This window comes from Halichondria panicea, chromosome 15 (assembly GCF_963675165.1).
Source record: "Halichondria panicea chromosome 15, odHalPani1.1, whole genome shotgun sequence".
In the NCBI taxonomy this organism is placed as follows: domain Eukaryota; kingdom Metazoa; phylum Porifera; class Demospongiae; order Suberitida; family Halichondriidae; genus Halichondria; species Halichondria panicea.
The window spans coordinates 5,600,723-5,626,108 of record NC_087391.1 but is presented as its reverse complement, the minus strand read 5'-3'; the positions used below and the strand labels follow the sequence as shown (position 1 = coordinate 5,626,108).

The window sequence follows — 25,386 nt, the reverse complement described above, 5'->3', positions numbered from 1 at the left end:
TAATCGTCTCGAAATAGAGCCCATTTAGTGCTTTTAGCTCTAAATGATGCGCACCATACTGTTAAGTCTAGTAACTGTCTCAGCTATTGATAATAACTAGCTATTCTATAATGGCTAAAGATCTGTTTGGACTATTGAATGGGCTGAGGAAAGTAGCCGTCGCCTTCTCGAGTGAGATAGGCTCAGAGTTGCAAGCTATATCCAGGAAAGCCAGTGCCATCCTTGTGCCCCAGTCCCGATCCCTTAAACAACAAGATGCCAAAACAACAAATGAAGTAATATCTGAAGATGAAGTTGTTGAAAAGAGCCAGCTTGCTAAAGAGTTCGAGGAGCTCACAAAATATCAGCAGTCCACGAGCGGACCCCCCACTAACAGACCCCCTACCAACGGACCCCCCACCAACTCTAAACGCTATCACACATGGTCAGCATGTTGGAGAGTGGGTAGTCGCCGTAGTCTCCACACGTCAGCAGTAATGAGAGGTGGTGTGACTAGTGATACTATAGACGCTGGGAGGAGTAAACGGAGGAACAAAAAACAAAAGGTAGTTTATGTCGTTGATAATCGTATCTCCCTCCATTGATATATCACCGCTCAGATCCATCACAGAGCTCGTGAGAGGGCGGTGCCTGCGTCTAGGCTCAGTAGATTAGTCAGTTTTGGAGGTCTGGCCGCGGGACTAGGACTGGGTACAGCAACAGAGGTGGCTAAGAGAGCGGTGGGTCTCTCACAGGAAGTGGGCGGGGCTAACATTTCCAGTGCCTTCCTTAGCGAGGGGAACATGGAACGTATCGTCAGCACTTTATGTCGTGTGCGTGGAGCTGCTCTCAAGATTGGTCAGATAATTAGTTTGCAAGGTAAGCAGGGTGTTGTGTATGTGTGTTGCTATGGTAACCCCTGCCCCCTCAGATGGGTCGCTAGTACCAGAGCCGATGCAGGAAGTGTTTGAGAGAGTGAGAAATAACGCTGACTTTATGCCGACTTGGCAACTTGAGGTAATGTGCTTCAATCCTCACACTATCCACACACACACACACACACACGCCCACACACACACACACACACACACAGAGTGTTCTTGTGAATGAGTTGGGTAAAGACTGGCGTAGCAAGGTGGAGGTGTTTGAACCACACCCACTAGCAGCTGCCTCCATAGGACAAGTGCATCGTGCAGTCTTGAAGGACGGGAGAGAGGTGGCCATGAAGATACAGGTAGGTCCAATATACGAGTCCCAGAGTGAATTCCCTAGCCTCCTTAATTTGTCCGAAATGATTCCTTGATTCTTCTTCCCAGTATCCTGGAGTGGCTCAGAGCATTGACAGTGACATTGATAATCTGATGGGTGTGCTCAAGGTGTGGAATATACTGCCTGAGGGCCTGTTTGTGGATGATGTCATAGCAGTGGCTAGGAGAGAGTTGGCCTGGGAGGTTGACTATGAGAGAGAGGCGGAGTGTGGGGAGCGGTTCAGGTACACTGCGTGTGTGGGCAGAGTGTGGGGAGCGGTTCAGGTACACTGCGTGTGTGGGCAGAGTGTGGGGAGCGGTTCAGGTACACTGCGCGTGTGGGCAGAGTGTGGGGAGCGGTTCAGGTACACTGCGCGTGTGGGCAGAGTGTGGGGAGCGGTTCAGGTACACTGCGCGTGTGGGCAGAGTGTGGGGAGCGGTTCAGGTACACTGCGCGTGTGGGCAGAGTGTGGGGAGCGGTTCAGGTACACTGCGCATGTGTGTAGTTGAATAAGTGTAGTTGAATAAGTGTATTTATTATAGGTAAAGATCATGCATTTTATATAATGATTTCTTCCACTCAGGGAGCTGTTAGCAGATGACCCTCGGTTTGGTGTGCCTACTATAGTGCCTGAACTGTCTACCAAACGTGTGCTGACTGCAGAGCTGATTCATGGTCTTCCATTGGACCAGTGCCACCATCTCCCTCAGACACTCAAGAACGATGTGAGCTAGTTGCTGTAAACGTTTCCGTCCACTCCATTATGTAGTACGGGAGATGGTAGCCATAGAACACTGAGAGCCATAACTTTAGTAGTTCTAGTTGTCCATTTTCAGTGATAATTATTGTGATTTCCTGGAAGCTTAGAAGAACCTGTTGTCTTTTCTCTGTCAGTGTAATGCTGTCTGCATCCTCCTCCTTCCTAGATATCTGAGCGCATTATTAGCCTGTGTCTAAGAGAACTATTTGAATTCCGGTTCATGCAGACAGACCCAAACTGGTCCAATTTTTACTTCAATGAGACTAACAATAAGGTGCATACATGTACAGTGGTTGTGATATCTCTGCTGACTATGTACAGTGGTTGTGATATCTCTGCTGACTGTGTTATCACTCTCTCAGATCTTCCTGCTGGACTTTGGTGCAAGTAGGGAGTATTCGAACCAGTTCACAGACAAATACGTCAAGGTAATGTGTTAGTGCATCTCTGATAGTCATGTGACTGGCCTCCTTATCAGGTGATCCATGCGGCAGTCATGGGGGATAACGAGCGTGTTATTGAACTCTCTAAGAATATCAATTTTATCACTGGCTACGAAAGCAAGGTACAGTAGTGTATGCTGGTGTACTCTGTACTGGGAAATGTTCCCTCATGTTCAAAAACACGTATGAAACACCGTTGCATGGGAGTTTCTCCCAGTTTTAATTTGCGTACTAACCACTCTGCCCTCGAAAAACAAAATGTGCATTGCATGAACAATTCCCTTTATACGGTATTGCCCTGTACATGCATACATTAGGTGTACCTGTATCGAGACATGCACACATGAGGTGTACCTGTATTGAGACATATGTACATTCCTCAGGAAGTTAGTGTATTTATGCCCTCTCTATATTGATGTTGCATCCTTAATAATCCTTTTCTGGAAGTATTAAATTTTAGTTTCCGTAATCCTTAAGTCACTAATGAGCCACCATTGAGCACCATAGCTCACATATCCTCCCTGCTGTTGTGTCAGGAAGGCCTTCCTTGGGAGTAGAGTCAGTTACATTGTACACCACAGGAACAGGTCTTGTTTGGAAAGCAGTGTATCCTGTACTAGTGGAAGTTGATAACACTCCCTCCCCCCACACACACACAAGCATGTGATACTTCCCCCCTCCCACACACACGCCCACATTGCTGCCCATGTGATACTTCCCCCCTTCCACACACGCATACAGGCCCACATTGCTGCCTATCTCGACTCTTTGCTGATCCTTGGAGAGCCCTTTCGTAGTGACACAGTGTTTGACTTTGGTAGCCAGGATACAACAGCGCGTGTCCAACGACTACTACCCTCCCTCCTCTACGATCGACTGACTCCACCTCCTGAGGAATGCTACTCTCTCCATAGAAAGATGGCCGGCTCCTTCCTGCTCTGCGCTCGGCTGCAAGCAAAGTTCAACTGCTATAATGTCTTCCAGAAAGCTGTGGACAATTACCAACAATCAACTCTCTTAGCCTAGTAGAGTGTGTTTGAACTGTGTATTCATTTTATGTGTGTCCCCCAAGTGTCATACATAGATAAAGGATAAGTCTCAGGGTTTTCCCCTCCTTGGGACAAGAGGTGGGGCTGGTGTAGAGATCTATTGTTTACTGTACTGGTAAGCTAGCTACTAAATAATTATACACAAAAGAACAAAACTACGATTTGCAAAAAAATGAACACGCATGACAGCAGAGTTCTTGCTCACTGCTCCCCCTATAAATACACAAGGGGATTTGTGGGTTCATAGATTGTATGGTGGGTTGCAGGCTCATTAATTAGTGCATAACCCTGGAGCCCTTCATCTTGTAATTACATAAAATTATCAGTCAAGTAAAGTGCTTCAATGAATTGCAAAGGCTTGCACAACATAAAAAAGTGGTAGTCATAGGAACACAAACTACTACTAAAATGAACACACTGATTGGACAATCACAACCATAGACTGGGTAGATACACAACAACCAGGTACAATACACAACACAACAATCTGTCGAATAGTCACAAACACATCACAAACACACACAGTACAGAGCTAAAGGTGTTCCCAACATCTGATAAGGTTGTCCAGTCCCAGTAGATAACCATCCTCGTGGTTACCGTCCACCCAGGGTTCGCGATGGGACACTGACACACCGTCAGGGAGGCCCACTGTCTTGCCAAAATCGATCATATGCACACTACACATACTCGTACTGTCGTAGACAAAGAGGAGTGAGCTGCCAATCAGCTGTGTGTGTGGTAAGAGAGGGTGGTCTATGGTACAATCGGACATTGTGTATCAGCACTATAGTATGTATAATGTAATCCAATCTCCCTAGGGTAATTTGCTTTAAGTGAGAACACCTTTCAACTAGATGCGTGACATACCTCATGAGATCTGAAGTATTCTGATCTTTCCAGGCCTGCTCTGATCTCCAGCAGTCTTCTCAGAAAAGGACCCTGCAGGAGACAAAGGAGGGAACAATCAAACACATAGGTAGCCATGGTATTGGTCAATAGTGGGAGCAGACAGCTGGAGGTGATTAGTAGGTCAACACAATAAACTGGCAAACAATAGCAGTGACCACAAACGCCTGGGACAGGAGACCACATGCCCACTAAGTACATTGTCACTAGATTCATACACTGATACTGCCCCAGACACAACAACACACAGCACTAGAGGCTATACCACACAGCACTATACCTTGACAGCTGGGTTCTCCTCCAGAAACAGTCTCAATGCCTTCACAACATCTTCCTCTGCTTTGGTCTCTTTAAACTCTGTCAGAGCAGTACCATCACTAGTCTAGAAGCATGCGTGTGTGTAATGGAGGGTAAACATGAAGAGTGTGCCTGCCGTGTGTGTGCATGGTATCCCATGTATACACATCCTCTCAGGAAGTGCCAACACAACAACACACAGTAGGATGTGGGTACACATGACTATAGGTTACCAGTGGGCAGGCTCACCCACTGGCCAACCCACCAACCCACTGTGTGTGTGTTTAACCACCCAATACACACTCCCCCACACACATGATCACCCACACACACTACAGCTCATTAACCACTAGGCAAATATAAAGGTGAAGGTATTCTCCAGAACCCCTAAAATGGGTAAATGCAGTTATCCTCAGTAATTGCACAATACCCCGGCACACACATGTGCATACAATGCATCTAGTGTGAGGAGACTATAAGCAGATAAGTTTCTAAGATACAAACACATGAAATGTATCAAAGCTATCATTGGCTGGGGAATTAATGCCGGAAATGTCAAGATTTACACAAACAACTTCCAGTGCTACACAAACAGTGAAAGTGCATAAGAGACACGCAACAACAACAGGACGACTACGACAAGCTAGGAAACACGTACTACTATCAATACATCATATAGAAACTGCCACTGAGCTGGTCTCACCTTAATGCCTTCAATCCTGAAGCCGAGTGTTGAGGATGAAGAGAGGGACTCCCGCCATTGCATGTAGCGTGGCTTAGTGATGGCCTTCTGGGCATGCTCAGACTCGGTAGGCTCATGAGGGTCTACCTTCACCATCTTGTTGTACATGTCCTGAGGAGGTGGGGGTGGGGATATATCATATTACTATATTTATACAGAACATCCTGATAGTGTGAATTACATACGAAAAATAGGACGTAAACAAATCCTTGTTTGGAGTCGGCCTATAATTAGCCAATCAAATGCTAGAGCTATACTAATAGGTGGTGGCCATGGCAACACAGGTAATAGAGAAGGCATGTCCACAACCATATAAAGTGGAGAGGTCAATTTTTACAGCCAGTAATGTTTTGAACTTGTGAGACTAATAAAAAAACTCGGCCATCGATAGCAAAGATAGAATTTCACGCACATTATAGTAGCCAACACAAAGGTCAGGGTTCACTAGGCACAGTTACACATAGTTACATAATGATAACACCATATTCATATTTGCAATGTGTTTACCCGACCTGCCATAATCACATTACATCAAATACATCCGACAAACACCCCATGAATATATATGTACATGCTAGTTATTGAGTGGCAAGGCAACCAACCCTTGTTGCCCACTTTGTACAACACTTATGGGCTGCTCAAAAACAGAACAGAGTTATTTACTAAAGTTGTTGCTTTTAGCAGCTCTCAATGACAAACAGCTAAGGAAGTTCAATGTTATTAACACACACAATCACTATTCAGTGGGTACAAGCTTCCTGAATGTGTACAAGGACAGCAGAGGTTTCGCAACGTATAGCTATAGCACATGACTGACCCTGTAGTATAACATATAGCAGTAGAGACGTTCGACTGGCTGTACACACACAGAAACCCTAGACAGGATGTGATCTACTACAATACCAACTAGAGGATGCCTCAGCAAATCAACAAAATTTCTGACCTCATTAGAGCACTCTAGTGCACAGTACAGTACAAGCAGTACATTCTATATCAGAGGGTAACCTTACCAACCAGAAGAGAACCTACACAAAAGGTGTGACCACACACTAACAGTGACCCCACTAGCGCTAACAGTATATGCTTCCTACAATGTCACTTTAACCCTTTCCCTTTCCTTATATGACAACAGCTAGTGTCAATTCCAGCGCTACATTAGCACATTCTTCAACTAGGCTTCAGGTTAATGATTATAATGAGAAAATGCTCAAAATGTTCCCAAACATATAGTTAGTTTATACACACACAGAGCACGGACACTGTGACCACTGGACATTGACTGATTGCTTGTGTAACAACAAGAGTGGGGAAGTTCTCACTTCACTAGAGCGTTGTATAATTTCCTCTACAAATTCAATGGCCCTCAGAGACCAGCTATTTACACACAAGCCTAAACATCCAGTGCCAGGTATGAGGATAGGATATGCAATAGACACACGGCCTGTTTTAGTGCTCCTGACTAGACTATATAAACACTCAGAATGCTCCCCCGCACACACACACACACACACGCACACGCACACGCACACACACACACACACACACACACACAGTACTCACGGCTCGAAGGGCTTTCTTCCTCAGCTCCTCCTCCAGGTAGGTACGTAGACCCACCTTGATGTCCATTACAGCTGGCTCCTCAAACTCACGTAGGAGGTCGGTCATCTCCACGTACACTGCAGGGGTTAATGGAGGGAGGGGGGGGGGGTAAAGTACAGATACATATATATATATACATATATACATATAGTTACTGTAACAACATCCTTTTAATATATAAAGTCCAGTTTGTTTTGTAATACACAGTCCAATAAGTGGTTTTGTTATTGCTTTAATTGAGAACCTGCTATTCATGTGTATAGATAACAATGCTATTAGCATTCATAGTGTGATATGAGAACATAGCAGAGTCATTAGGAGTGCAAAGAGGGTGGTTCTGCCAGGCCAGCACCACACACACACACAAGGTGTTCTAGTCAGAGCAGCTAATTCACAAGCAATCAGTAGGACAAAGCACAAGTGGCTATATATGAACAAACCTATAAGTTAACACCAAACAAAGACATGGTACATGATTTCTACACTGTGTTGACATCGCATGTATCCCATCATTATGACAAGCAATGCATCACTAGTACCATCACTTGTGTGAGGTATCAGGAAGTACACAGTACATACTTTGCACCCTATGTTTAGAGGAGAATGATTGGAAAGTCATTGAGATTGGACATTGTAGCTAGGGTTGTCACACACTGCCTGAGGTGAGACTAACAGGAATTGATAGGTGTTGATTGGGAGAGAGGTGTAAATGAATGTCCCACTCTTTTAAGTCAACACACACACACACAACCCCCCCAGAGGTGTAAATGAATGTCCCACTCTTTTAAGTCAACCCCCCCCCCCCCCCCCCCCCCCCCCGACACACACACACACACACACTAGTCAGAGTGGAGAAGACCTATTATAGAGGAAGCTATGAGAAGGATAGTTCCAAATGCTAAATAAACTATTATAATAGTCCCATGCAGCCAGTAATCCTAGACCAGGAGGATATAGTACACACTTGCCAATCATGGCAATAATCTGACACAGGAATCTATCAGCATAGTCGAGACAGACATATACAATACGTCTAATAGACAACATTGGTTCCACAATTCATGTCATAAAATCCCTGGCTTCCAATAACTGGTCCCCCACGTGGTTGAGGTGAGGCTGCCCCACCCACAGCTTCAGTAGCCATGACCACCTATAGCTACTAGTCCCGCTACTGTAGTACTGTACAACACTCACTGTGGCCATCTTTCTCAATGACCTTCTTGAACTCTGGTACAAACGGTTTGAGGGTATCGTTCATTAACTCTTGCAGGGCCTTTCGTTCGTTGGGATCAGATTTCTTCATGATGGTGCCTGCTTCATCACCAGGCATGAAGTTACCTGCAGAGGACGGAGGGGATTAGTTGAGGTCGTGCTACATCACGCATGATTAAGTTGCAAGTACAATGATAATTTACTGGACTGGCATGCAATTTCACGGTTCATTACATAATTGTGTAACCCCATTCAAATATAAGGCCAGGTAAAACCTTAGATCAGTTTCAAGGAAAGAAAGAGATGACACACAATACACAGTCAAGAATGAGGATATCTGAGCGAGGCCTAATCAGGTACATGTGGCTAGCCATAGAACATTAGGGAAAGAGGGAAACAGTAATTTAAGGTCATTTCTTTGATAGAGGAAACACAGTATGGCTGCTTCTTACATAGCACTACCAAAACAGAAGGGAAGTGAAGGGAGCTGTGTGTTAGTTTATAGTATTGGGTGTACCTTTATGACCAGCTAGCTGCACCCAAGGGTAGCATTTTTTCTTGAATTGGACAGCAAACGGCGACCATGCTTTAACAGCTTTCTTGAGGTTGAACCACTGTGTGTGTGTGTGTGTGTGTGTGTGTGTGTGTGTGATGTGTGTGTGTGTGTGTGTGTGTGTGTGTGTGTGTGTGTGTGTGGGTGGTATTTGTTTAGCTGAAGCAGACTAATAGACCATCACACCCTTCAATTCCCACTTGTAATTGCACTCAGGGCCTATGAATACAATTACTACTCACAAACTCTGAAGATTTCTTGTCCCTCTTAAACTTCCCTAGCGCTCCTTTGCCAGGTGACATAGCTCGATGGTTAGAGTCAGTGGGAGATGACCCCTCGTCTTGGGGGGGTGGGCTACTGCCTTGAAGGGACGTTATCGTTTCCGGATCACTGCCCACAGGAGATATTAACTCCATGTCTGATAAATCGCCCAGTGTGTGCTCGGTAAAACTTGAGGTTCTTGAGGAAAGCGGGGAAATAGGAGACTCAAGATCGTACCCCTCATCACCAGAAGGGGAGAGAAGACTGCCCACGCCCGAGGTGCCGGTAGATGGAAAGTTAGAGGAGCAGTGGGAGGTTTGGGATAGTTTCCGTTGCTTACTCACATCGTCCAGTGAGCCAGATAGGTTGACCTCCCCTGAACCAGAATGGGAGACTGTGATAACTGGGATATTGGAACCGGAAGCAGACTTGAGAAGAGGCGGTGTTTGCCCGGGTAGGTCGTACACTGGTGTGGCTACAGGTTCAAGAGTTCTAGACAAGTCGTCGTGACTTCCATCTCCAACAGGAGTCGCCCGTCCACCATTGGCATCCTTGGAGTCCTTGGACTTCTTTCTTTTGTGGTTCTTGAAAACAAGCCATTTTGGGCGTGGGTTTGGACTGGGAGATCTCTCTGGGTCAGAGTTAGGATGGGATCTTGGAGAAGTGGGACTTTTGGGCCTAGTGAGATGTTTCAGAAAACCTTTTCTTTTCTTTTCATTCTTGACAGGGCTGGAGGGAGCACTTCTTGATGATAACTCCAATGCCTCAGCAGCTGCAGGCATTGCAAACGTCACAGTAGTTGATAGAGAGTTGAGAACAAGGGGGTCTGTAGTGTGTGTTTTTCGCTTAAAGTGCATGAAGGAATTGGGAGGGTTCTGAGCTGCCATCATAGTGCGAGATGTCGATAATTTGTACAACGAAGGGTTCTTTCCATAAGTCAACTGCCTTGGACTTTATACACGATACTGCACTGATGCTTGGGCTTGTCTCTTTGCGTCCTTAATTGCAACTAATCTTATAGCTTGACTCGTACAGTTTGCTAGCTAGCGCTAGCTAAGGTTTTGTGTTAATAAATTATGTTAGAAGGTGAAGTCACTTCCTGAAAGATAGGGCGTGTGCACAACAAACACCTCACTCCCGTGAGCCGATTAAAAATTGCTGATTTGGCAATCTTGTGTAAGATTAGAAGAAAGACGATTGGATATATTTAAAAGATGGCCGCTGACAGTGGAGGTGTTGGTTGTTGTCTGTGTACAATAGAGTCTGCCACACACACACACACACACATAACGCATGTCCCCCATTATAATTATGTATTAACATCCCATTTCTGCAGACATGCCATTGGATGTTGACACCCTCCGCCAAATGTTTGGCTTTGAGGCACCCCCAAGGGAAAAGAAAGCTCCCGTCCTGGAGTTGACTGTTGAGGGGATAGTGAAGAAACTAAAGGAGTTCATGGCATCAAAAAATAGTAAGGATGTTAATAATGTACATGAGCAAATTGCTTGTACAAGCCAATTTCAAGCTAAATTATTACTGAATGTGTGCTCAAAATGCAGAGAGGAGAGTGGTGGTGATGACTGGAGCAGGGATATCCACTGGTGGGTGAACAGGGGGTATGTGATTGGGGTGGGGGGCATGTGGGGTATGTGGTTGGGGGTAGGAGGCATGTGGGGTGAACAGGAGGGGGGGGGGGGGTATGTGTGTGAGTCTGTACTGTATGGGTTCAACATGTTTGATGTTTGGTGTGATTACATTGTATGTATGCTAAGAAATCTCTTTCATCATCTACTAATGTTGCACAACAAATGAGTGTTTTCCAAGCAAACTTATGTAGCATTTCCTGTTGCAACAATCCGATATAGAAAACACTTGTGTAATGTCTGTGTACCAGTTCATCTATTCACCTCTACCCTGCAGCTGCTGGTATTCCAGACTTCCGAAGCCCTGGCACTGGTCTCTATGACAACCTACAGAAGTACGACCTCCCCAGCCCCCAGGCCGTCTTTGAGATTAAATATTTCGAACACAATCCTCAACCATTTTATGATCTGGCCAAGGAGCTCTATCCTGCAAAGTTTAAGGTATGTGGCCTCACATCCACACACACTCCACACCCCTCACACCCACTCATGCCTCACACACTCCACACCCCTCACATACTCCACAGCCCACCCTCTCCCACTATTTCATCCGTCTCCTTGAAGAGGAAGGATTGCTACTCAGATCCTTCACTCAGGTATGGCTAGATCCTTCACTCAGGTATGGAAACTACCAAGCTTTGTTATTCAACATGAGTGCACTGTACCGTGCAGAGGAAATGCCATTTGATTAGGGTAATTTGGCACTCGTACAGTGTAGGACAGTTATAGTGTGCGTGTATAATTAGAACAGCTATTTAATTATAATAACTAATAATCCAGACAGTTGTAAGGTAATGTTTTGATGATTGTATTTCTTATTTTTGTTTGCAAATTGAACAGAAAGCACTATAGGACTTCTGTGGAATGCTATAATAATTATTTTTGATCCATTCTCAGGAGTCATAATCTTCCTTCCTCAGAACATAGACACTCTAGAGCGCAGGGCTGGCATAGCAGACGATAGGATAGTGGAAGCCCACGGAGCCTTCAACACGGCTCACTGCATCACCTGTGGTACTAGCTATCCCTCTGAGACCCTCAAAGGTTAGTCAAACGTACGTAGGTCTTCTCCTGTATAAACATTGAAATTGCTTGAAATAATAATTATAATATTCCCTTTCAAACTTCTAATATTACGAGATTGTTTTCTAAAGCTTTCCCTCCTGTAACTCCCACTAATTTGGGGCTATACATAATGTAACGTTGTTTGGTGGAGAATGATCTACTGCTATTCTCACAGACAAAGTGTTTGCTGGAGAGTTGCCACTGTGTGAGGAGAAGGGGTGTGCCTACGTCCCTCCAGAGGACATGAGGCTGAAGGAACCATACCGCGGCCTAGTCAAGCCCGACATTGTGTTCTTTGGGGAGGGACTGCCTGACAGATTCGCAAAATATGTCATGGAGGTAATCATTCAATATACATGTAGGTTGACAACGACCATCTATATCAGGTTTCAAATGATTCTTTCAGTTGCAAATTGTGTATTTTCGCATGATTTGCAATCGAAAGAAACGCAAAGAGTGAGCATGTGCTGCAATAGTTAGAAACGCAATCAGGGTCATTCGCAATCGATTAACCTCTCATTTGAAACCTGATATATGATACTCTATGTACGAATGTTACCTTTGCCCCAGGACCTGGACAAGTGTGAGCTGCTCATCATAATGGGCACCTCTCTCAAAGTACAGCCATTTGCAGGTCTTATAGGAAGGTGAGCTGGTTACTGTGTACACATGACTACCTCGTATGATCATGTAGAGTGCCGGATGACTGCCCCCGTCTGCTCATCAACCTGGAGAAAGTTGGAGAGGTTAACTAGAACTAGCTCCCTAGATTACATGCTATTACGATCCTTAGGCTACTGCTTTTCACGCCTATTTTCCACTTATTGATAGCTTTACTGTACTGCTGACCCACTCATACCCACTTCAGATGGACCCTATAATGAGCATGCTCATGGGTATTAGCGGGGGACTGGACTTTGATGAACAGACTGCCTATAGAGACGTCTTCCTTGAGGACACCTGTGATAATGGTTGTAGGATAATCGCACAACAGTTAGGCCTTGAGGTACATGTATGCTACACGTAGTGTGTGTGTGTGTGTGTGTGTGTGTGTGTGTGTGTGTGTGTGTGGGTGGGTGCGTGCGTGTGTGCGTGTGTGTGTGGTGTGGCTATTATAAAAGAAACTCTTGCTACAGTGATTTGGATAGTACTTTTTAGTGGATAAAACTTTTTTTTTTATTATGCCGGTTTTTTAACGTACTTTTGCAGGAGCGCCTCTTGCGGATGTTTGAAGAAGAGCACAAGCGATTGGACAGTGAGATATCGGCCATGATGGCCACCCTCTCTGTGGAGGATAGCAAGACAGTCCAAGCAACAACACCTGAAGCAATAGTGCCCATGATTAATGAGCCTGTACTAAATATTGCCGAGTCAGTAGGGAGTTCAGAAGAACCAATGCTGGTGCAAGAGCTTGGATTAGCGACAGCTGTGACAGGTGCAGTAGTGGAGAAGCCAGCCAGTGAAAGCCTAGAAGACTGATAGGGAAGATTTTGTCAATTCTGAAACTTTTGTTTTTTAACCTTTGGGGGTGTGTGTGTGTGTGCAATTTTATATAAATTTTGTTCTGTGATTATTATTTATTACTTATTAGTTTTAATGGAAACACGATCTTTACCTGAATGGAATTTCTAAAGACGATCTTTACCTAAACCTACAATGTAACTACTGACGCTGCACAAATCAGCCCCTCCCCCTATTTCCAAAGCTAGCTTCAACATTAATTTTAATAACAGCCGTCTAGCTCTAGCTCTCAAGATGCTTCTTTACAGTAGAGTCGCTCTTCTCTTCAGTCTGGTTGTATTGCTGCAGGGGCAGACTCCAGACCCTTGCTCGTTATGCATCTGTAACCGCCGAGACTCAGATAATGGTCTCATTGTCGACTGTAATGGCAGAGTAAATGGTTTGACCGTTTCCATTGGAGAAGTGATGAACGGATTCCGTACCACCAACATGGCAGGCTCCATCTTGGAACTGTGAGCCAGTACCATCACCACTCATATACACACATACACACACTATTATGCAGAACTTTCCTGGGAGCCAGTGAAACAGTGCTGGTAGCCAACGTCTTTCAAGGACTGTCTGCGCTGAGGATACTGTAAGTATCTTGTGCTAAAGGTTGGAGTGTGTGTTTACTGAACTGTTTACTGTTTTGATAGGACCATTCAGTTCTCTAGGTTGACCGAGATACAGCCAGGGGCATTCAATTCATTAGCTCAACTAACAACACTGTAAGTTATGAGGCAGTGTATAGTACATAGTATGTGTGTGTGGTTGTTGTATCAGTGCGTGATTGTGCTTGCATTGATTGCAGTCAACTAGAGGAAAATCAACTCGAGTGGTTGTCAGGAGATTCGTTCCAAGGCCTCGGTACAGCTCTGCAGAACATGTAAGCTTCTCTAGAAACAGACCTCTTAGTTAGTGGGGATAGGTGGGCTCGGTTCCGATCAACAATTTTTGGCTAAACATACCATCTGATAGAACTTTTCTGAGCTTTCAGAAAATCATAAAGCCACTGAAATTACACTAAAAATTATGGCTGTTGAGAAAGCAAAGTAGTATTCCTGCATTCATCCTGTTCCCTCCCCTTCAGAATGTTGGACGACAATGTGTTGAAGAGCTTGCGTAGTGACTTGGAGCCTTTGTTTGCCTCTGTAGGCAGCGTCATGTGAGTCAGTGCTATCCCATATGAAACAAGTTTATTCACAGTCTTGCATGACTATTGGCTACAGCTCACTGTCTGGCAACACTCAACTTGTGTGCGATTGTCACTTGCAATGGCTCCCTGCTTTCATAGCCTCTCACTCCAGCCAACCCAGAGTGGCACTGGATGGTGTGCTCTGCGCCTTCCCTTCCAACACACTCATCACTGATGCCAACTACACAGCCACAGCCTGTGAGGGTAAGCATGCACTTACTAATGATGCATGCAAAGTTAATGCATTTCCCTGCATGCAGACATTTGTGCCCTGGGGTACCACAGCTGCTCAGAACAGGCCACTTGCAGTGTGGCTGGCAACTCCACAGTGTGTACCTGCACTCGTGGCTACAGTGGAGATGGTCTAGTGTGCTTGGAACCACCACCTGTACCTTGTGACCCTCTCCTCTGCAGTGATAATGCCACCTGTGTTAATGAACCAACTCCCCAATGTGTGTGTCTCCCTGGCTACACTGGCAGTGGCTACTCTTGTGTACCTATGGAACAATGTCAGAGTGCATGCAACGAGACTGCAGGCCTCTACTGTATACTGGCGAGTGGGAGGATAGACTGCGGCTCTAAGGCTGTACAAGACATACAGCAAATGGTGAGTTCTCACTCGTACTCATGACCTAACATTGTCATCAGTGTGAAGTTTACTGAAAAAATGATTCTTTTTGTGCACAGTTGTTGCTTGTATCAATGGATCCCACGCTGGATCCTGGTCTAGTCGTCCTCTCATTGTCCTTACTTACCGTTGCTAGGAACGTCAGCGTGCCCGGTGACCTGCCTGCCATCATTGACCTCCTCACTCAATCAGTAGATGTATTCTTGAGAGGCGGTAACTATGACAACACAACCTTCTCCGTAAGTTGGACAACTCTCTATAATTATGTTGCTACTATTATTATACAGAATCTGATAGAGGTGGGCAGTGAGCTACTCCACTTGAGGAACCAGCCACTCTGGAGTGAGGCTAACACTGTGAGACTCCCACTGCCTATAATCTATGCACCACCATTCACCCCCCCCCCCCCCCCCCCAGATCTCCGTGTCTGATCATTTGACTGACCTCTTCCTCTCTATTGAGAAGCTTGGTGAGGGCTTGTTCCTGAGCAGTGGAGGGGCCAATCGCCTCGTGGCTAGTGACAATATAGGTACCATAATTACCCATCTCCAACTCTTTCCCTTTTCTTCCATGGTTAGCTGCATGTACTCCTAACTCATGCATTGCCTGCAGCTCTTATCGTGGCCACTCCTGATTGCGGGAGAGAGGCTAATATCACCATCTCTTCATCTCTGCTGGAGGCGCCTGTAGAAGGAGGGGACAGCTCGTTACAACTACCCCCCACAGTGTTTGGGGCCCAGTACGAGTGCACGGAGGTGGGCGTGATTGCAGTCATCTACAACGGAGTGGGGCCTCTACTCAATATTGACAATGACCTCCTCCCTCTCTGCACGCCCACGCTCCCACCACTAGTACATGGACAATGGTACATATGTTTAGCTGGTTGGAGCTAGATAGAAGTGCTTTTCACATTTAATTTTAATTTCAGTAAAGTATGACAAATTTATCGCATGAATTCTCGTGTTTCAGCCAATGGTCCCGGGAAGTGTCCGTATGTCCTGACCTCAGAGTCAACAGTCTGGTCATATCAGCGGAGGTGGTCAGACGGACCAATCAGAGTGTAGCTTTACTCAACACCACCAGTCTACCTGACCCCATCATCATCACACTATACCACGAGAATGTCACTCTGGAAAGTAAGTCAATTTATTAGGTACTGTAAGTTCTTATCCTTGCTGCAAGTATTTGTGAAATCTTTCTGTTGTAACATTGCAATAATGAAAATTGTTGATGGATTATTATTGGACTTGTCAAGCACTATTCATTGTACCAAAAGTTCATTAGGATAATTATGCTCATTAGTCATGCTTCCACTACCCTCATGCATGCATGTAGATCCAACATGCTCCTTCCTGACTGATGAGCAAGCCATGGCAGATGGTAGTTGGATGAGTGATGGCTGCTCTCTTGTATCCACTGCCTCTAGTAGCAATGTGACAGTGTGCCAGTGTTATCACTTGACCAGCTTTGCCCTCCTCATGAGCCCCACTGGAGAGAGTGTAAGCACACACACACACACACGCACACGCACACGCACACGCACACGCACACACACACACACACACACACACACATACATACACACACATAGCTACTGTACATTGTGTGTTCATACTCTCTCTCTCTCTCTCATCGTATGCAGCATGCAAGTCCAGCACTGCAGATAGTGTCCAAGGTGGGACTCTGCATTTCCATCATCTGTCTAATCATCACTATTGGACTGCTATTTGGGCTAAAGTGAGTGTTGACTATAAGTAGTATAATAGTTATATATAAGGATCTGTGTAATTAGTATGCTTGTTCAAAATAAGCCTTTGTTATAATTATAGTTTCCCTCTCACTTCCCTCCATACATAATGCAGACTGGACACTAAATTGCATCACGTCCATCGCCAGCTAGCCCTAGCATTGTGCCTAGCTCAGCTGGTGTTCCTCGTGGGTGTGGACCGACGTCTTGTACCCTCCCCAGACGTACTCTGTACACTTATAGCCGCTCTACTACATTACCTCTTCCTGGCCACCTTTGCCTGGCAACTGGTGGAGGGGGTTCATCTGTATCTCTTTGTCGTAAAGGTCTTCTTCAACAAGAAGATCATCTGGCTCTACTACCCCTTCGCTTGGGGGGCACCCTTAATAGTGGTCGGCATTACTCTAGGGGTCAGATTCTGTGATTACGGATCAGAAAACTTGTAAGTGCCAAATTTGTATATACCCAGCGTTAAATTTGAACAGCCATACCTTTAGTTTCGTTGGTCCAATAATGTTAATTTGATGATTTTTGAAAGCTTACAATAAGCAAGCTCATATCAAAACAGAAATTATGACTCTGTCCTTGTAGTTGTTGGATAACGAATGATAATGGAGCTAACTGGGCATTCCATGGACCTGTCATCGCCGTCCTACTGGTGAGCTACCCCACACGCATAGCAACGTACACTCGCTAACAACCACTACCCCCCACACAGATCAACATAGTCATCATGATAGTGGTGACAGCCATCATTGTTCGCTCTTCAAGGAAAGGCTCTCAAGACAAAATCCTTATATGGTAAGCCCCCCTGATGATTATACCCCCCACATAGTACCCCCACAGCACCCTCCTCCACGCTTCGTTTGTCCTGGTCCCCATCTTGGGCATCACTTGGGCACTGGGGTTCTTTGTGGTAGGGGATACCACCATTGCTCTCATTATTGAGTGGATCTTCTGCATCTTCACAACACTCCAGGGAGTTATGATCTTCATCATGCACTGTCTCCTCAATAGAGACGTGAGTTACTAAACCATTAACGGCACTGCATATGTTCACCCCTCTCCCCCTCTCCCATCCTCTCCCCTCCTGTAGGTCCGTAAGGCTTTCCTGAAGCGGCTAGGCTATCACGAGGCAGCACACAAGCAACAGAGTCTCACCATCAGAAGGTCCAGCACTGTGAACGCTGTCAACAATATGAATGCTGCCTTCAAGAGGAAGCTTAGTTTCACCGGTCTCAGGAGGAGCTCCACGGGAGACATTACTGCCTTCAATCTTGACGTGAGTGAAACCAGCCTTGTGCTATTGATTCAGAACAATAAATTAATGACGACAATGTTGTCTATACATGATGTTAGCCTACGTATGAATAGCCTCACCCACACCCATCACCCCCCCCACACACACATACCCACTCACCTGCCCCCCACAGACACACACGTCTCAAGGTGCTTTCACGGTGGCACGTCCGCACAGTGCTAAAGCTCGACCGAGTGCCACCAATCCTCTAGTCATGATCAAGGAGGAGGACGACAGTCTGCCCAACAGTCTCAGCTCCTCCCCCTATCTACACAGGGACACACCCCCTTTGACAGAAAAGGACCCACCCCCTTTGACCGAAAGTGACACACCCCCTTTGACAGGAGAGGACACACCTCCTCAACACTCGCGAACTGGCAATGGCATTAACCTGCTGTAACTATACATTTCACTCCATTTGTCATTTGTATCATATCCACTTATTATGTTGTCATGCACGTCATAATTAACTGTACGTGTTCTTAAATAAATATTGTTTTAGTGAATTTATTGAACTTGAAAGTCAGTATAAAAATTAGCGTAATAAAAAGTCATGTGCGGGCCAAATGACCCACACACACACAAAACTACTGAGCGGCTAGTGAAATGGAGTGCAAAGAAATTATGTATAAAGTCTGCACGATGATCAAGAGATAAGAGACTATGACATGAACCCTCCCACTGGTAATTAATACATTCACCTACTGACTATAACCATTCTGAGTGTCTCTACCAAAGTCTAGATCTACAATGGCCACACACAATCTGGCAAACTGTGGTCTATTATCTGGTATTTCACTCCAGCACTCCGTCATGAGGTCATAGAGAGAGTGGGGACAAGAGGGACTGGGACGACGCAGTCTAGAGCCTCCAGGCACTATAGATAAGATCTCATTGTCTTCAAATGTCTCGTAAGGCAATCGTGAGTACGCAAACACCTCCCAACAGAACACACCAAATGACCAGATATCACTATGCAGGGAGAAGTTGGGCCCCTCCTCCAGTTCCTGTAATAGCTCCGGAGGCATCCAACGAATCGGCAGTAGCTGTGCTCCGTTGTCGTAGTAATCGTGGTTGTAGAGGTCGTGCCCAATGCCCAGGTCGGCAATCTTGACCTCTAGTGTGGAGGAGACTAGACAATTCCTCGTAGCAAGGTCACCGTGAATGATACGCTGAGAGAATAGGTAGGCCATGCCGTCCGCCACTTGCAGAATCATCTTACGCATGTCAGCAGGTGTGAGGGTGGGTGGATCCCCCTCCTCTGGTTGAGAGCCTTGTAAGAACTTCTTCAGATCACCCTACACACACAAAGAGAGAGAGTAGTGTGTGAGTGGGTGGAGGGGACACTGGGCAGCTGGGATATTAAGTTAGGGCAAAATTCAATTATACAAACCTACACTTAATTAAGCTCAGCTGCACGACATTACATGTACAACCTTTTAACCTCACTGGAAAGCAAACCTTATTAGAGAAGACAAAGTCAACCACTACCTACCTACGTAAGCCTAAGACTCTGCATGTCTACACTTAAAGTCAATCAGTATAGTATTAACTGTATATATTCAAGAGAGCTATATAATTATGTGATAAGTGTTGCACACCCACTCACCTGATCCAGGTACTCGTAGATGACATAGTAGGGTTCTCCATCGCTGCAGATACCCAATATGGAGGCTATGTTGGTATAAGAGAGCTTCATCTGATTAGCAAAGTCCATGAGTGCTACCTCAGGACGCAAGGTCTCCTCATCTCCCTGGGAGACCAACACCTAATGGAGGGGGGGGGAGTTAGGCTAAAGCTCTCACAGATTAACCATTAGCTCACCTTGACAGCCACTAGAGTCTTGTCATGGGTGGGGACTATGTGGTTGGCCACACCCAACACAACCGGACCAAACTCCCCCTCTCCCATCACATCGCTAAGCTGCAGGTACGTACAATGAAGCAATCTCATGGGTCATGAGTCAGACAAGAAATATGAAACTTGTACATACGAAATTGAAATACACAAATGTATACACGAGGACCAACATTATCCAAAGAAATCTACGTAGCTAAATCAGAATATAAGTACCACACTGACCTCGAGATTGGACCTTGGGTAGTTGGGCAGAGGCCCAGTGACTGATGTTGGATCCTCTGAGCTGAACAGACTGGTTGAGGCCACTGTACCGTGGAGGGGAGTGGAGGTAGCCGTCCCGTGGAGGGGGGTGGAGTTATGAGAGGTTCGACTATACATGTCCAGTTGAAATCCAGTACTGGGATTAATAGAATAAGTGCTAGCACCACCGTAATGAGGGGACTTTTGTAGCGTATCCAGGATGTCATTAGAAGGCCCTCTCAAGATACCACTGTTGTCTTTATCTCTTAGGGAGGGTTGACGATCAAACATGCCCTGGGGCGAGTCGTGTCGATCCTCGAAATGGCCAGTGGACTTGGAACGTTGGTAATGCTGGAATGAGCAGACTATAGCCATGACAGCCGACACTATCAATATGATAGCTGCTATGACAACGATGACCACACACAGAGCTATCTCCACTCCTGACAGCACTGCAGAGGGAAGAAGGATTAGAGAAAGACACACACACACACACACACACACACACACACACACACACCACACACACACACACACACACACACACACACACACACACACACACACACACACACACACACACACACACACACACTCACTGGTTGGTTGGGGATCTTCCACTGTTAATATGGTAGTCTCCACCAGGAACGAGGGAGCTTCAATGGAACACACGTACGTGCCCTCGTGACTCTTGTTGACGGGATGAAACACCAGACTGCCATTACCATAGTCAGTCAGAGAGCTGCTCCGGAGGTCACGGATGGGGGAGCCCCTAAAGCGCCAGGTGATGAGTGGTTCCGGCTGACCGGTAGCCGAACAGTCTAATTGATAGCGACTTCCCAACACAGCCACACTCTCCGGGGGCGGGGCACTCACTATCATCCCGGGAACTGTGTGGAAACAATAACTTATTGATCTATAAGTAATATCATAACAGGCATACTGACATCCGAAAACAGGCCTGATATTATTATTATAGCTAAAGAATGACCAAAATAAATCACTAATTTAGGAATGTCTCACCAAAGATAAATATGTTAAACCGTTGAGTCAGCGACGAGTCGACCCCTGACCTCTCTGCCTTGCACAGGTAGTCACTGCCATGATCCTCTCGTAGCGTGGTTTCCCGTCGCAACGATGACGTCCCATTGGATAATAACTGTACTTGTAACCCGTCGCCTTGTGCTGGTACTTCTTGGCGACCTTTGAACCATCTCACGGTAGCGGGCCCGCCCCTTACACCACAGTCAAGTCTGAAGGGACTGTCCACTTGTAGTGTGAAGTTCCTACGCTCACTGGCGCCGTATATATAGAACAAAGGGCTCTCTTGCAATACAGCAGAGAAACTGACAGGACGGTGTACGGGGTCAGTAGCTACACACGTTACATTGCCAAGGTCACCCTCCTCTAGTGTGCGAAGTGTGAGTGTGGAGGTGGTGGGGGTGTTGGAGATGATGATACGGCCACTCGTCTCCTCGTAGGCCACACCCCCTACAATCCAAGAGAAGGCAATGGTTCGTGTAGAGATCACCTGACAGATTAGAGTGTGGGGGGTGCCGAGTTTAACAATATTGAAGTCAGGCTGCACACTCGTGGGGGGCGGAGCTGGAGGGGGGGGGGGGGGTCAATATTTAAGCACACCATTGGAAATTAACTGAGCTATATAATTAGTTTTGAAATAGGACATTCCTAACACAACTTATTGCTACTAAATATCGTTAGCTAGCTAACCTTCCACGGTCAGTGGCAGACTGTTGATAACATCAGAGGTCAAAGAGTTAGAGGCGACACAAGACCACACCCCACTGTAGTCAACAGTGAGGTCTGTAATGACTAGCCTCCGCCCACCATCCTCTATACTGACCCGAGGGTCCACCATGGACACTGTGCCAGACATTCCAGTTTGGTTACTCATGAAGCGCCAGGAGAGACGCTCCATGACATTGCCAGGAGAGCCCTCGGGGGTACAAGTGAAGGTCACGCTCTGTCCAACCCCCAGAGGGGAGAGGGGAGACATGGTCACGTTGTAGCTCTGGCGAATAGCTATAATGTGTGTGTGGCGGGGGGTAATGATGATAGTATGCAGCTATGTACATTGCAGTGCAAACAGCAACAGAGAATTGCAAACAGCTAGAAAAAAAGTACTCTGCAATGCAATAATTACCTCTGGGTAGGGCATACCTGATAAATTATAATTGGGAATGGCCATTTTGGTAAACATCATTACAGTAAGACGACCTTTACCAGTTATTCATTCTAGTGTAATGGTAGTGTGCTTGACTAGTAAGCAGGAGATCTGGGTTCGATTCCAGGTAATGTACTTTCTTTTCTTTCTCTTTAATTAACAAAAAATGACTACGTAAGCATAAATTAATCGTTTATTTCTCGACGAGGCTATTAGCCCAGTGGGTAAGCTACTTGACCTAGTGAACCTCTCTGTAGTCGTCCCGGGTTCTATACCCGCTGTATCGATTGTTTATTCAATTGAGTGGTTAACCTACATCATGTGGTGAGAATCTCATGGTGGCCAGCGTGCTGGGGCCTAGTGTGTCGAAGGTTAGTCTCACTTCCTGCAGTGGGTTCCGGATTGGCGGCGAATGAGAGGGACTTGGATGCTTACTAGTAACACTGGGTGATCCCTCGTTCATATTTTTTTTGTTTTTTTTACAAAACTAACGCTATTAAAGGATTACTGTTAGACTTACTTGCTATGGTGAGTTGTACGGCTTGAGAGGTGACACCCAAGATGGTGTGTCTGCAGCGATATGTCCCCTCATGTATGTCCTGTACTGGGTCCACTCTGAGGAGGACACTACACTGGAGCACTGTCACTCTGTAGCCAAGATTCCCTGATACTATACCAGAGCCATCCACACTCAGAGCAACAAACTGTGTGTGTGCGTGTGCGTGCGTGCGTGTAGACATGTACGCGTTATTACATGCACAGTGTGGTAGTATAGGAGGGAGTAGTGATACCTGATTGTCTCCAAAGAGAGGTGGTGTGAAGACACAGTTGAGCTCAGCCATCCCCCCTCTCTTGACTAGGTATGTGTTGGTGCTCTCTGCCCTTGAGCCATGCTCAATAATAGCACTCCTCGTCACCAGCACTGCGGAGTGTAGGGATATAAGCTCCTAGTAATCAGTGTCAGTCAATACAGGTAAGCTCCTAGTAATCAGTGTCAGTCAATACAGGGAAGCTTCTAGTAATCAGTGTCAGTCAATACAAAGTGTAGGTGTAAGCTCCTAGTAATCAGTGTCAGTCAATACAAAGTGTAGGGGTAAGCTCCTAGTAATCAGTGTCAGTCAATACAAGTGTAGGGATATAAGTTGGTAGTGAGTCGTACACACAATAATTAGTCAGGGATACTACCAATTACCACTACATGTACTCACCACACACACATGCACACACGCCCACACACACACAGACCTGTATACACATACCTCTAACTGCCAGCTCAACCAAGCCTTCAGCAGTTCCCACACTGTTCTCTGCCCTGCACACCCATTGGCCGGACTGGTTGCCATAGATACTCGTTATCGTGAGGACAAGCCTATCTTGACTGATGCCAATGTTTGATCCCTCCACCACTGCGTTCTCATTGAGTAGCCAGGAGATAGAGGAGGGCGGTGGGAAGGCATCAGGGGAACATGAGAGGGTGACTGTGGACCCATTATACACGGTACTCCCTGAACATGAATCCAGAGATAAGGACAGGCCCACCGTTTGATCTATATCTGCGTGTGTGTGTGTGGTGTGTGGTGTGTGTTGACATGGGATAATACAACAGAGCATGTTCTCAGCTCGCTAAAGAGGTAGTTAGTAGCAACAATGCGAGATATTTAAGGAGGCTGACAGAGTGTCCTATAGTGAGCCAATGCCCACACTGTACATTCCCCAACCAATTACAGCAGTGGAGTGCATAACAAGCATATCTGATCACCATGCAGCCTTCTGGTTGGCATTGATACATGACACTGTAAAAACACTGGATACAGTAGATGCTGTTTCTATGCTGCTGCTGTGTACATTAGACACCCCAGGCTATGATACAAGGCCAGGGCTGCTGCTGTGTACATTAGACACCCCACAAGCTCTTACTCTAGCTCTATAAAAGAGCTTCTCTCATGCACTCACACTTACAATACACTAACAGCTGTAGGTCAAAGCTCTGAGTGGTGTTATCTGTCAGAGTGGCCACGCAGGAGAAGGTGGCGTTGTGGGTCATTCGATCAGCTGATTGGATGGTGAGGTTAGATTGGGATGGCCCACCCACTGTCACTATATAACCAGAGCCGGTCTTTATGGCAACATTGTCTCTACGCCAAGATATAGCGGTGGCGTTGGTGTAGACGCATTGCAGTGTAACAGAGTCCCCTTCATTAACGATAGTTGGGTTGGGTGGCATGGTGGTGAACTGACAGCTACCTGTACGTATAAGGAGGAAGGGACAATAAGGTAGCTCTCTGTGTATGGCCAGATTATGAGGGGGGGACATCATCAGATCATGACAATAAGGTAGTTCTCTATGGCTTATGCCACAATTGAATTAGGTGACACTATTGAGTACACCATGACATGACATAGCACTCACCTCCTGACATTACACACACCACAGCCAGGGCAGTGAGGAGCAGCTCTGGACACAACACTAACAGGATCAGGGACAAACATGATTAATAATGTATTGTATGTTGTATTAGGACAATGTGTAGCACCTCGAAGTTACAATGCAATAATGTCTGCAATAGGAACAGTTGCTATTCGACCATTTAGTGGTTACTAATGTAGAGGTGTTAGAACGCGAGGTGATAATGGTGGCAGGGCGGTGTGTGTGTGTGGGTGTGGGTGTGGGGGGACTACACTAAGTGCAGTTATAGCTATAGCTATGTATTGTATTGCAGACAACAATAATATTATTATGACTAAAATTTAATAAAAACTAATTTCCAGAGCATTATAAATAATGGTAATAACTCACTTATTCCTGATGTCTCCACTTGACATGCACTCTACAGGCAATGGCGTCCGTGTTATATACCGCTCTAGCTAGCTAGCTGGCTATAAAGCTGGCTACAAGTATATATAAAGCTGTACAATGGTGACAATTCGACAAGCTTGTGGTTTGTGATAATAACATTCATAGCTATAG

At 45.9% G+C, this 25,386-nt stretch overlaps 5 protein-coding genes across 5 annotated transcripts; 3 read left to right on the top strand and 2 right to left on the bottom strand.

The window, feature by feature from the left end:
* The first annotated feature begins 43 nt into the window (after positions 1–43).
* Positions 44–3,507, top strand: LOC135349306 (atypical kinase COQ8B, mitochondrial-like). Its single transcript, XM_064547832.1, has 10 exons — positions 44–545; positions 600–858; positions 911–996; positions 1,073–1,213; positions 1,296–1,471; positions 1,811–1,952; positions 2,154–2,261; positions 2,350–2,415; positions 2,466–2,552; positions 3,172–3,507. Exons 1-10 carry the CDS (start codon positions 111–113, stop codon positions 3,454–3,456), a joined length of 1,785 nt encoding a protein of 594 aa, XP_064403902.1. The 5' UTR covers positions 44–110; the 3' UTR covers positions 3,457–3,507.
* Positions 3,508–3,798: 291 nt separating this feature from the next.
* LOC135349305 (inositol-trisphosphate 3-kinase A-like) lies at positions 3,799–10,143 on the bottom strand. The gene is made up of 8 exons (XM_064547831.1): positions 9,031–10,143; positions 8,753–8,849; positions 8,218–8,361; positions 6,985–7,100; positions 5,386–5,535; positions 4,666–4,767; positions 4,347–4,418; positions 3,799–4,206 (listed from the first exon to the last, which is right to left on the bottom strand). Exons 1-8 carry the CDS (start codon positions 9,937–9,939, stop codon positions 4,012–4,014), a joined length of 1,785 nt encoding a protein of 594 aa, XP_064403901.1. The 5' UTR covers positions 9,940–10,143; the 3' UTR covers positions 3,799–4,011.
* A 21-nt stretch (positions 10,144–10,164) lies between these two features.
* On the top strand, positions 10,165–13,400 carry LOC135349313 (NAD-dependent protein deacetylase sirtuin-2-like). The gene is made up of 11 exons (XM_064547838.1): positions 10,165–10,282; positions 10,386–10,523; positions 10,612–10,653; positions 10,973–11,136; positions 11,223–11,291; positions 11,616–11,739; positions 11,936–12,099; positions 12,331–12,407; positions 12,455–12,506; positions 12,629–12,766; positions 12,970–13,400. Exons 1-11 carry the CDS (start codon positions 10,264–10,266, stop codon positions 13,237–13,239), a joined length of 1,257 nt encoding a protein of 418 aa, XP_064403908.1. The 5' UTR covers positions 10,165–10,263; the 3' UTR covers positions 13,240–13,400.
* A 52-nt stretch (positions 13,401–13,452) lies between these two features.
* Positions 13,453–18,655, top strand: LOC135349292 (adhesion G protein-coupled receptor L4-like). The gene is made up of 20 exons (XM_064547813.1): positions 13,453–13,733; positions 13,787–13,858; positions 13,920–13,991; positions 14,075–14,149; positions 14,354–14,428; positions 14,493–14,662; positions 14,719–15,065; positions 15,146–15,325; positions 15,374–15,442; positions 15,504–15,615; positions 15,699–15,951; positions 16,056–16,222; positions 16,422–16,585; positions 16,729–16,823; positions 16,949–17,275; positions 17,425–17,491; positions 17,552–17,634; positions 17,680–17,854; positions 17,930–18,115; positions 18,267–18,655. The coding sequence occupies exons 1-20, from the start codon at positions 13,516–13,518 to the stop codon at positions 18,531–18,533; spliced, it is 3,174 nt and encodes a 1,057-aa protein (XP_064403883.1). The 5' UTR covers positions 13,453–13,515; the 3' UTR covers positions 18,534–18,655.
* Positions 18,625–25,383, bottom strand: LOC135349291 (inactive tyrosine-protein kinase 7-like). Its single transcript, XM_064547812.1, has 13 exons — positions 25,216–25,383; positions 24,829–24,885; positions 24,378–24,662; positions 23,678–23,971; positions 23,210–23,340; positions 22,939–23,122; positions 21,965–22,276; positions 21,257–21,838; positions 20,833–21,123; positions 20,216–20,685; positions 19,958–20,056; positions 19,743–19,901; positions 18,625–19,431 (listed from the first exon to the last, which is right to left on the bottom strand). Coding segments are annotated over exons 1-13 (3,462 nt in total). The 5' UTR covers positions 25,217–25,383; the 3' UTR covers positions 18,625–18,834.
* Positions 25,384–25,386: the final 3 nt, after the last annotated feature.